Genomic DNA, 12,297 nt, shown 5'->3' with positions numbered 1-12,297 from the left:
CTTTCTGTGTGCAACCTGTGCTGGAGACCTGGGGCTCTGTCTGCACTCAGTTCTTTCAGAAGAATATGTATACTCAGTGGCCAGGTAAAGGCATCAGGTTTTTGGCCTGTAGTAGTCTGAGAGTGAGAACGTGTAATTTATCTGTGGGTATTTTCTCCACATCCTTTCACCTAAACAACTTACCATAGCTATTCTAGAAAAGAATGAGGCAGAAAAGCAACCGGTAATATATCTGACTGTATTTCAAAGTTGCTGATTGTAAACAAACATCGTTGAAGAAATAAATTCACATGACAAGATATCAGAGTGATACTATAAATCCATTTTGTTATTGTTGCCACACTTCACATTTTTGGAACTCAGAATTTAGCTCATGGTGTACAAAACTTGTAAAAATTTATTGCAAGCGTGCCTTTGTGTAGAACAAATCCAGTGTCACAAAAGTAGTTCCCTGTCCCATGCAGAAACACAGCTGTGGATCGCTCTGTGAAGAGGTCACACACATGCATTTCCCCAAAAGACGTGGCTGTTAGAAAACTGCTCGGAGAAATAAAAAAGAAAAGAAAGCAGTTGCAGTGTATGCTTTACCTGTGGGATTTACATTTTCAACAGAAATGTGGAACTCTGCAACAGAATTGCAATCGCTGATGTAAGCGCAGCCCAATGGAGCTGTTTTGAAAGCGCTCTGACAGCTTTGTGTTTGGTGCAGTTGCCGCATTAAATGGAATGCCACTTTAACATTTTATACATAAACTAGAATGAGATGCTGATGGGGAGATTCCTTTTCCAGAATTCCCATCACTGCCATCTCTCCCATGGTACCCCCTCGGCTTCCCTTCCTCGCACTCCCTGCTCTGTGATTACCAAAGTGCACAGTGTAAGCAAAAGCATGGAGCGAAGCTAGCAGAGGAGTGGCTGTATTGAACATCAGCCTTTTCTTTTGGACTCAAGGCAGCAGGGGAAGGGGAGTGCACATGCTGACAGGTAAGTTAGAAGGGATCATCTGGCTCCTTTCTTCTGCATGCCCAGCCTCTTCTGTTCCCTCTGCCACTTCATTGCACCACTTAGCCACACCTGTGGCAAAAATCTTTGTTTCGCTGTCCCTGATCTCTCTTCAAAACACGGGGTAAAATTATTTTTAATTTCTGCACTGAAATGCCAGGCAAATATTTGGCTTATAAACAGAGGAAAAATCCAGGCTGCAAAAGTAAGTGTGAGACCTTCAATTTGGTTTCCATCAAATGAGTAACTTGGTTTCACAGAGAGATGCAAATAGTTCAGCACGTTTTGCACACACCTTGGCACGAATTAATTGAAGAAAAAGGACTACAGCATGACTTTGACACTGAGTGGGTTGAGGCTCTGGACAGATGAACCTAGTGTACTGGGCTCTTTTTCATTGTTTCCAGGCTTTTTTGGTAACTACTGAAATTGAGTGCTCTGTTTGAAATCCAGAGCATTCTGTAAATACTTGAAGCGTTTGCAGGCTTTTTGATTCTAATGAACAGAGGTGTATGGGCACTCATCTTGCCTCTCTTTGCTTATCCAATTGGATCCTGAATGTCCCAGCCCTACAGCATGATGCCATGCTCCTTTCCCACTAGGTTCTCCATCCAGATTCCCCAAGCATTCCAGAATTGTTACAGTTACATCAAATGAGCATTTTTGCAGAGTAATGTTTTCACGGATAGAATTTTTGCACTACACATTGTGTGGACCACTTTGACATCTAATGCTAGCAGTCGTTACTTCAGAAGAGTGATACAAAAGGGATTTACCACGTAAGGCCTTTCTGTGATACCTAATAGCTGCTTACCAGCCCGCTCAGTCTGGTAAGTGTGAAGGGTTTAAATAAAAGGGGAAAGCAAAAAAAAAAAGAGAAAAAGGAAAAAGAAAACCAAACCATTGATAACAAAAACATACCACAACCCCTTGGACAGCGCTAAGAGCTTTCACAGCCATTCCAATGGGAGCAGTGGGTAGCTGATGCCAATATCTCTTCGGCCCATATGAAACTTGGTGGGGCAGCACTGATGGGGCAAAACAGGAACACCTTCACAGTGACTGCAATTAGTAAAGGCTTCAGAAACAATACCCTGTTGCATCTGTGATTTTCAAAATATCAGGAAGGATCAGTGAAGTAATAATACAAAAGTAAATGGAAAGGTCAACTCTGTTGTTGTGACCTCTTCCAGACTGACCAGGAGCTGGTGGGATGATCAGCATGAGCTCCAAAGGCATTGTTAGCCAGGGAAGCTCTTCAGGGCTAAATTTTGGAAGAATGAGAATTTTTGTACAGAAGCGTGGATATTCTCAGCTGTTCCCCAACAGTGAGATGACCACAAAAGGGCCATTCCAGTTCGAGTTCATAATGCTTCTGGAAGGAAAGGTTGGTTTGGAAAGAGCCTTTACAAGAAGAAACATACACCAAGTAGCGCTGGCAATAGTTTACATCTAAGCAAGTGCTGAGCTCTGTGCAAAATAGCCTAGTTAATGAAGACCAAATACATAAATGTTTCAAAGCTGAAGTTTCTCACCTTCCAAAACATCACTAGCTTTTTCTTTTTTTTTTTTTTTTTGACACTTGCTTGTATTTCTCAACCAGACTGAGATGTATCCTTGTTTTACAGACAATCTCACACCAGTCACAGTAATCAGAAATTGCTGTGGCACATTCCACAGCAGGGATGGATGGAAGACTTCATACTTTCCTCAAGACAGCCTTAGTAATTATTTCTCTGAATTTTGCACTGATGACTAGTCTACAGCAGGGCTTTGGATTCTCTGTTTATATCCCTGCTCTGTGCTCCCCTGGCAGGCTGGGCTGCTCTGTTTTATTCAGCTTTCTCTTACCTTTAGCACAGCTTGGTTTTGACTCATATGGGCCTGTATGTGCAAAGAATCCATACTGTGCTCCCACAGCCCTTGCTGCAGAGCAGGATGACGTCCATCCTGCTCCCAGTTTTAGTTTGGAAAAGCACAACTGACAAAGAACAAAGTTGCTGAAAACACAGAACATGGACTTAATCAGCAAGAATGCAAGCCCCATTTTACAGTTTTATCATGCCTTTATCTCTGCTGTGCCTCACTGATTATGAAGGGGAAAGCTCCTATGTGAAAGGATAATGGTATCTGATGACTACCGCTGTTGTAAGAGCACTTTCCAAGAGGTAGACACACACAGCTATCAGTGCAGCATAAACCTCTGCTCATCACTGAAATCAGATGCAGGACTAGTGGATGCTAAGACATGCAAGACACAAAGCCAGTGGAAGGTTCTTTAACTACCCACAGCTCAAGGCAGTCTACTAAATACTAGAAGGAAAAAAAAAAAAACAACCCTTCAGCAAAAATAAAAAGCCACAGCCACAGAAGCACAGCTGAAGGTGACAAAAGGGCTTGGAGTTGCTCTCCTTCATGCCAGTCTGGAAATGGGTAAATGTATTTTTCTGAAGAAAGCAAAGTTGTACCTATTAGTGGCTCTGGGATGTCACTGTAAATGAAGAAGAGCTGGGGCCAGAGAAAAGAAATAATAAACAGAGAAGAGGCGTCTTTAAATTGTGCCCTAGTGCTGAGTGCACAAATGGGCTGAAGTAAAAAATGGCAGAGTTTCTGCAAGCCCTTGGAGCATTTTTCAGCTAAGACAACAGCAGTGGAAACCATTTCACAGTGGCTTCTGAGCTCTTGTCATATTGTTATATTATGCACTAGGAAAGAAATGCTTTCCATGAATGGACCATGGCAGGACAGACATTTCTTGAAAGAAGCACTGTGCATAGAAGATGGTCAGTATGTCTCACTGATGGTCTTGGTTCTCTGGAACAGAGTTTGCATACCATAGTTAAATCATTTTCAGAAGTACAGATGAATTAAAATTCAGTTCAGCAGGAGAGACATGAGTCTTTCTGATCCCATGTTTACTTCAGCTTCAAACTCTCATTCCCAGAAAAATGTACAGAAGTTTCTCTGTGACCTGGTTGGTATTTCTACTGTCTTTTAGCCACTGCGGAGCTTTAAGATCTCTTACCCAGATTGTCTCAAGGATACAAAACAAAACAAAACAAAAGATAGGAAAACTTCGTGTCATCTCACAAGCCATTGCACAGTTAACATACACGTGCACAGTACAACCAGCATCCTTGCACTACTTTGAGACTAAATCTTTTTTTTTTTTTTTTCCCCTTTACCTAGGGAGAAGCTTTAGTGTTACAGGCAGGTGGGAGAACCAAATCTGAGTCAGCCAATTTGCAGTAAAGGAAATGCTACAGAATCTGAGCTGCAGATTAATGAACTTTTGCTTTTTAATCTCATTCTATTTCTTCCTTGATTACTTTGCTGGGTTTTTTGTTTTGTTTTTGGTTTGGGTTTTTTTTGTTTGTTTGTTTGTTTGTTTTTTGGTGTTTTTTTTTAATAGTAACTTAGAGAAAGTGCAAGATGCTTTTTTGACAAGGAAAAATCATAACTTTCCTCAACCCTATCCACTCCAAGTCAACAGATGGAGAAGATAAGGTGGAACAGTTATCTGTGGATATAAACTATGCTTTGGTGGGTTCTGCTTGTTGGCTTTCAGAGCCAAAATTCAGGCATTTTGTACATACAAATATATATAAATATTTTTGCTTACTTATGGAATGTTTGAGCATGCTTAGGGCACCTGTTCAAAATGATGAAGGATGGTTAAGGCTAAGAAAATGAAATTCATTGCAAAGCTATAATTTTGTTTAAATTTTTCTCCTTTGCAAAAGGAGACTAAAGCATCTTCCCTGTAATAGTCAGCCACTGTGTAATCCCCCATCAACACCAATTCTAGGGAAAACTACTCAGGACCCAGTCCCTGAGGCAAAAAGCTAGGACCTCGTCATTTTAGCTCAAGTAATTCCCGTAATTAACAACATAAGTTAGTAGAAAAACTCAATGTTCCAAAACCTTGGACCTACTGACACCTGAAAAAGAAAAGGCATTTACTAAATGGGAAGGCATAGATCCAGGCCTTCAAGCATACACAGTAATGATGTAATAATTTGCAAAGGGCTCCAGCTCCAGCTGAAGGGGCTACAACACAGCTGGAGAGTGCTGTGCTTGCTCCTCAGACATGCAAAGCAGCTCCTAGGAAGCTCTGCAAGCCTTTCCATTGCTGCTGGGGGCGTCAGCATCTTGCAAATGCTCTGGTTTAGCAGGGGAATGGGCTCCCAGCAGCTACTGTTCATGCAACGTTTGACCTGCAGAGTTCCTGCCACACCTATCTTTACTAGCCTGACTCTGACTGCCATATAAACTTACAGGGCATAAGAAAGTTGTCACTAATCATCCTGTCACAATGAAAGCCAGCACTGCCTAAGCAGAGATCTCAGAACAATAACACCATTTGCCTTCAGGTATCTCTGGAGTTTCTTAAGAAATGGAAACTGACAGCTGGACTTTTGTCTCCCCCTCCACTTACGATATTTAGAAGACTGGTAAGACCCAGCCACACACACATTCAGTCTGCAGAAGGATCATCTCCATTCCCTGCTGGGACAAGGAGATTTGAATTCATCTTCAGGGCCCTCCACAGCCCAGCACTGCCAAGGACTTACAGTGGTACAAACCCTCCCATTCCTCTTGAGGCTCTGAGACCTCCAGTGCACATGGTTGTAACCTTTGCTATTCTCTTTTCCAGGATGGAGACGCTGTGGACTGAGAAAATGAGCACCTAAGAAACCTGTAGGTTGTCACTCATCTTGTGGCTGGCAGGCAGAGCAGGACAGGTGGGGCAGTCTCCAGGTGGTACTGCAAGCAGAACCACTGAAGTGTTGGCTGTCCCTTTACTTTCCCTGCAACCAGGTGAGATCTGCCTAAGCTTACCCCAAAAACCAAAACGTTGGTGGAAACAGACAGCTGTCAGTGCAAGGATTCTCTCTGAGCCAGAGAGTAATTTACCAGCCCCTGCTGATTTACACAATACGTATTTGCAGTGCCTTGGCATATCTGATGGTCATAGCAATGGAATTCAGGCAGTTCTGAAATTCATGTTCACGACCCTTCATATAAACTAGTGAGGTTTACATTGATCTCTCAATCAATCAATCACTCCATCACTCTTGAATCAGCCCAAGTTGTTCTTTGATAAAATTTCTCAGGAAATGCTAAGCTTGGGGACCAAAAATCAGTTGGTCCTTCTAGCAACATGGTTTATGCCTTGTAAGTTAATACAACTCTATTTTCATCACTGTTAACCTTTAGAATACAGACGGTTTTTTGGTGATTGAGTTGTGGACTGAAATCAATAATGCGTGGAGGGCAGGGCAGTATTTCACCTCCATATTCTCTCCTGGTTCAACCATACTTCCCTCGCTCTCCACTGCTTCCTAAAGCTTTAATGCCTTCAGATTCCACCAATGCCAAATTGTAGTTGCTCAGCCACAGGCCCCAGCACATGACAATGCTTGTCCTCTACAGTGTGACTCAGGTGAACTCTTTAGGCTTGCTCTGTTCTAGTGATGCTTAACTTCTGGCTGTAACTGGACTTCTTTCTTTTTGCAAAACACAATGCTATGTTATTTTGATAAACAAGTAATCTGCTTAATTACAGCTACTGCAACAAACCCTGTGTTCTAGTGAGAAGAATTCCTACAGAACATCCTGCAGTGATAATGTGAAACACACAGCTATTAGTGAATTATTTTCTTCCTGCCAACTGTGTGCCAAGTGAAGTTCCAAACTGGACTGAGAAGTCTTGACGCTTATAAAAGGAAATTAAACAAACTGTTTTTGTTATCCACTTAACAGTCCGTTATGTTAGACTTTAAAGCAACATACAAGATGGCTGAAATCAAGAAAAAATATGATTGTTAGGTTCTTATTTCTGATCTGTATACCAACAGATTTTAACTGCCATGGCAGTTAAGATGTGAGGCAGTATTAATCCACTCACTGTTCATGTATAAAATGTTTCATCTTGGTTTAAAAAAAAAAAAAAATCAGTGTCATGCTTTTCCATTTTAAATTTACTCATGTATTTGGTTTCTTCTAATCTTGCTGTGATCTACAGGGGATCAAATTGCCTTATGCTTTAAAAAGAAAAAAAGAAAGAAAAAAGTCTTAATCAGTTCTCAGTTCCTGGCTGCCTGCTTTAAAGGTTTTATTAGTCAATATGCCTATTTGGGGTTTGTGTCTTGGAACTGCTTCTTCTAGCACACTGTGAGGACAGCAATGGTTCCTACAAGGTGGTTGGCACTCTCAACCACAGTCCATGGTACAGACTTACACTACTTGTCCTAGAATTGAATAACTCCAAATAAGGTATAGAGTTCTACGCAATGCCCACCTGGGCCTGCTGAGCTATCTCAGCTTGTGGAAAGCACTGAGCCCAAGCATGACTTTACAAGATGACCCTGTTTAATGAACGGCATTGAGAGACAACTAATTTAAGTCCATTTCCAGTGTACAGATACCCACAGGGCATTCACATATGCAATTTTGTGTCAGCGTTTCTTGTGGCACTTTCTGCAGAACATGTTTACATCCAGCTGCTGCTAGGAACAAAGTTTCCACCTCTCTAGTGGCATCACTTGGTGTTTTTGGATAAGGACAGCACTGGTGGCATCAGAAGTTCCTTGCTTTGCTGTTGCAGGTGTGGTATTTTCTTCTGCTTACCTTCCACCTCCTGCCTATGCCTCCAAGAACGTTACATCAATGGGAAGGTGAGATGTCTTCCAAGCCCAGAAGCTCCTTTACAAGTCTTTCACCAAACTGTGCACGGCTATACCTCGTCACATGGTAGGCCTCTGACATCTTGTAGAGGATGTAGGCATTGTTTATAGCAATGCTGATGGCAAACCAGAATACTTGCTGCCAGGTCTTGTTTGGTTTGTGAGAAATAAAATACCTACAAAGCCAAGAGAAAAGGCAACAAACAAACAAATAAACAAACAGTATTCAGCCATCACTTTCATCTGGAAGGCAAGAAATGACCCTAGAAGAAGATTATGCAAAAGGGAAGCAGAACCAGTACTTACTGCCAAGTGCAAGTATGATCTTCAAGAATTCCGTACTTTGCATTTGAAATCATTTACAGTTAGTTGCCTGTTTACTTTTGGAAATTTCTAGCAGTGTCCTCGTTTCAGGAGCCAAAACCTCAGCAGCATTCACCTCTGCACATAGCATCATAAAAACCTGATGCTATACTCCTAGAGCTTGCCTGTGACAAACACCCAAATGCTGGGAGCCATTGGTCTGAATCCCTTCAGACTGTAACTAAAATAAAAGATTCAGGCCCATTAGGCTACAGTTTAGGGAATACTGCTGATGCCTCTCGCAGTTATTTCAACTGTAAGAGAAAAATTATTTCTGCTGTTGTCAACAGCATGTGGGAGGATATGGGGGCAGAAACAGAGCATACAGTGCTGGTATGCAGAGCACCTCCTCTCCATAGGGCAGAAGAACTAGGACAGACTGACCACCTTATATTTAGGTTCTGACTAATTCTAGGATTACCAGAATATTCTCTTCAATGATTTTAGTAATCATTTAAATCTACTACCTAATCTCTTTTCACATTGCTTTCCACATACCCAATTCTTGCGACTTTGCTCAGATTAATTTAGAAAATCTCTGCTGCTTTTTCTCCTCAGTTTTCAGCTCATGAAATCATCTGCATCTCACTGCTACACCCACAGCCAAGCTTCCCCACTGCTGTTATACTTGTCTCTGTTTCTCCATTACATTAAGAGCTAGCAATGAGGACATCAAACGGAACCAAGGAGCCCAAATATCTATATTCTGTTCTCACAATCCACCTAGATTGGCTCTGTATTCGCAGCTGAGCATCTTCAGGCTCAAGGTGGCTCAAATAGCACCAAGACAGATCATCACCACCTGCTGATAGGAGTGGAGACTGAGCTACCCTGAGAGACTTGGAGACCTTTGCTGAATTCTCAACCTAGCCTTGAATTTGATGTGGCCAAGAATAACATCTGCCTCTTGGCTCATCTTTCCAACTCCTCTTACAAGTCATTTTCAAGATGCTAAGAACATGAACACGTAATTTTCTTTTTTGGATTGGTAGGTAGGTAGATAGAGCCAAAGCGAGAATGGCAGGTCTTTGAGATTATTCAAAAGGTGAAAGGAAGCAGTAAAAAATGCAATGTGCTTAATGATTAGTGCTCATTCATCTCTATACTCCTGCAGAGATTCTCTACAGTGCGTCTAGCAGTGCAGCTCTCACCACTGTGCAGAGCCAGATTCTGATCTTTGATTAGAACAAGAGTTTGGACAGAAATGAATTAAGTGAAAGCAGGACTGGGCTCACAGCTGCAGTTCATGGAGAAGCAATGAAAGAAAGAAACTCCCTCACCCCCAACCCCTTCTCACTTACTTGCTGTATTTGTCGTCGTATTTGCAGATATAGCTAAGGTGAGCAGCAAATGCTTCAACCGCCAAGGGGCATGGAATTTCTCCGCTTTTTCTCTTAATTATAACTCCTGCATCAATTAGAAATATAACAGTTTTAAATCCACACAGTAGGTGTAGCCATTGAAAGATACAGTTTACATACACTGAGCATTACAAAATAAATTTTTGCAAGTTTCTGTCCAAAACTGGGACGCGGCCTCTCTGTTACCCGGAATGGAGATGCTAATTTGACATTTTTTTTCATTGATAGTACACTGAACAAGGGAAAAAGGAAGATAAATCAATATTTAGTTGGAGGTGAAAAGGTGTTACGGAGACAAATGTTCTCACCATGTTTCAGGCAGAAAAACCACTACCCTAGTCCTACAGTGGCCCCCTACCAATAGCGTATTAGTTTCTCTTCTGCTAGTTCACAGTGAGTTGCGGTCAAATCTAGAGCTGTAACTTGATATTTCCTGCTTTGAGTTCTAATAGTCCTAAACAAGTCCCCTGAAATGAGATCCCTTCCTCATATCTCCCCTGAAGAACAAAAGCAACAGGACTTCCACTCCAGTGGGTGCTACTTGGCAAAAACAAAAAAATAACCTAACAACAACAAAAAGAAGAGTAGCCTCAGTTTGTTTGGTGTGTCTTTCACTGGCTTCTTCCAACACTACCGTAGTATTTATGAGCCCAATGCTCTTCCAAGAAACTGCCCCAGCTCTTTCCTTTGTTACTCCAGTCTTCCATATCCTTCCCATTCAGCAAGGGTGGCTGTCTGTAGAAGGGAAGGATGAATGAAATAAATCTGTAGTACCTTACTGAGTCTGTTCCCTCATTTCCTCATTTTTGACTTCATATTCCTTCAGCATTTGATTGTCAGGTCTACACGGTATGGACCATCTCTTGCTCCACGGCTACAGATTACTGTCTAGGGATGATCCCCTGCTCCCTGCTGGGCACAAGTGTTTTTCGGTACAGATGTGATCCTGGGCTTCCTCACTTCTTCAACCTTCAAACTCCCATTTCCTTCCTTCTGCCAAGTCTTCTACAGTCATCCCTAAAATGCTCCTCACGTTTTGACTGCAGACTTCACCATTTCATTCCTTCGGCTGGAAGTCTCATTCCATCCATTATCTCTGTCAAGCTCCCTGTGCTGTCCTAGCTGGCAGGCTCTATTTTGAAGCAAGACTTGTGACACATACTAAATGTCATGTTACTGCTGAGCCACGCAGCAATTTATTTGGGGTTTTTAAATGCTGATTTTTCATGAGTCAAGAACAATGTCACCTTTAAAACGTTCAACACTCACCTCTTCCCCTCCAGAACAGAGTGCAAATGTTCCCTCTCTTCTCCCCCTCATCTTCCCTTGGAGAATTTATATTTCCTTTGCAATTTGCTTTGTATTCACTTTCCTGAACAATGCATTGTGATGTCAACTATGTGGGCACCACACACTCCCTCTCACTTTCTATTGTATTCTGTGCAGTGTTCCTCTGTACTGAGAATATTACATAGCTTCATATGCACATTATCCTTACGGCCTTCTCTAGGCTTATTCCATAGCTACAAGGCAACCCCTCGGAGCTGGGTCATTCATAGCTGCAGGTCTCTGTGGCAGGAAGCCCCAAGCAAGCTGACTCACCGGCACCTCAGATGAGTTATTTCCCCTCCTGGTCCTTCCCCAGCATCACTGTGCTCAGTCCTTGGCAGCCTTCCAGGGGAGAACACCGCCTGCGCTGCAGCCTGCGCCTGCCTTCTCCTGCCTGCCTGCCGCTCTGGTGCAGGCTGCTGGCATCAGCTTTAGGTTTGGATTGTTTCACGTTCCAAGTGCTATATGGCTTTTGATCTGGATGTAAATTTGTTACAGTTCTTTATCAGAGCTGCAGACAGGCAGCTTGGCACAAGGACTAATGTTCAAGGGCTTGCCTTCATTCCATCCTAAGTCTCACCATACTTGGACACAACCCCATGATTTCATCTCAGAAAGAACATGTGTAAATTTAAAGTTATAATCCTAGAGCTTCCCTGTCCTGAAACATATTTTTTAACATTCCGCATCTTACCCCAGACTTTCCATTTTTGCAATTAGAATTTTTTTCAGGAAACAAAGATGTCAGCAGGCATTCCTCACTCCAGCTCCTCCAGGACTAAGAACCACACTGGGGCTTGCTTATCAAAGCAGTGTACACAAAAGCAATGCTTCCACATCTCCCATCTTTTTTTTGGTTCCCGCTGTACAATCTTCAAGGCAGGGTGGGCAGAAAAGGCATGGACAGCAAAGAGAAGCTAATGAGAGCTTCCCAGGGGACTGCAGCATTTGATACTGGCTGTGTCAGTAGGATGTTATTAGCAGCTGGCTCCTGATCATGCTTTGTTGTTGTCATTACCACTGTCTCCTCTCCAACTGCCTCTCCATGCTCCCCTTGTCTCCCTTTAGCTTTCTATCTAGTCCGAACTCCTAAGTGTTAAACCCTACATCAACCTTTTACCACCACCAGTCACTGGTGAGACCGTGTCACCTGCAGCTTTTTGGTCCTTGTTCTCTGCATGTGTAGCTCAAACGTCATTTTTATCATTAGCTAATGTCTAATATATATATATAGTTTCTAAGTAGAGCTGGCATCTACGAAAGCTCTTCTCAGAAAGAAGCTGCTTCTCCAAAGGATCTTGGGTTCAATAAGTTTTTGCTTAAACATAATACGCTCAAAAGAAAGCAGCCCAGCCCCCCTAATTGCAAAGAAGCTGACATTTCCAGCTCTACATGCTGCCAAAGCCATGGGATTTTCACAGTCTCCAGCAGGCTGGGAACACTACACAACACCAGGGACCCTGAGGTTCCCTATTCCTTCTGTAGACCAGAAATCCCAGGATTCCCTGAGTTCCTGATCATCCTGCTGTGTGCAAGAGAGGTTGCTGCCTTCT

At 42.5% G+C, this 12,297-nt stretch overlaps 1 protein-coding gene across 1 annotated transcript in view; it reads right to left on the bottom strand.

The window, feature by feature from the left end:
• Positions 1 to 224: 224 nt before the first annotated feature.
• The window catches only part of PGBD5 (piggyBac transposable element derived 5), a 73,993-nt gene continuing 61,920 nt past the window's right edge, over positions 225 to 12,297 (bottom strand). Inside the window, exons 6-7 of the mRNA XM_042826618.1 lie at positions 9,356 to 9,461; positions 225 to 7,867 (exon numbers count right to left, since the gene is read on the bottom strand). Coding sequence (XP_042682552.1) covers positions 7,672 to 7,867; positions 9,356 to 9,461 — 302 coding nt within the window. The 3' untranslated portion in view covers positions 225 to 7,671. The remainder of the gene's footprint in view (positions 7,868 to 9,355; positions 9,462 to 12,297) is intronic.

The sequence above is a fragment of the Centrocercus urophasianus genome, unplaced genomic scaffold (assembly GCF_019232065.1).
Source record: "Centrocercus urophasianus isolate 14NV4802_14NV808 unplaced genomic scaffold, USGS_Curo_1.0 seq_10, whole genome shotgun sequence".
NCBI lineage: Eukaryota > Metazoa > Chordata > Aves > Galliformes > Phasianidae > Centrocercus > Centrocercus urophasianus.
Note: the sequence above shows the minus strand (reverse complement) of the source record. Positions and strands in the feature narration are given on the sequence as shown.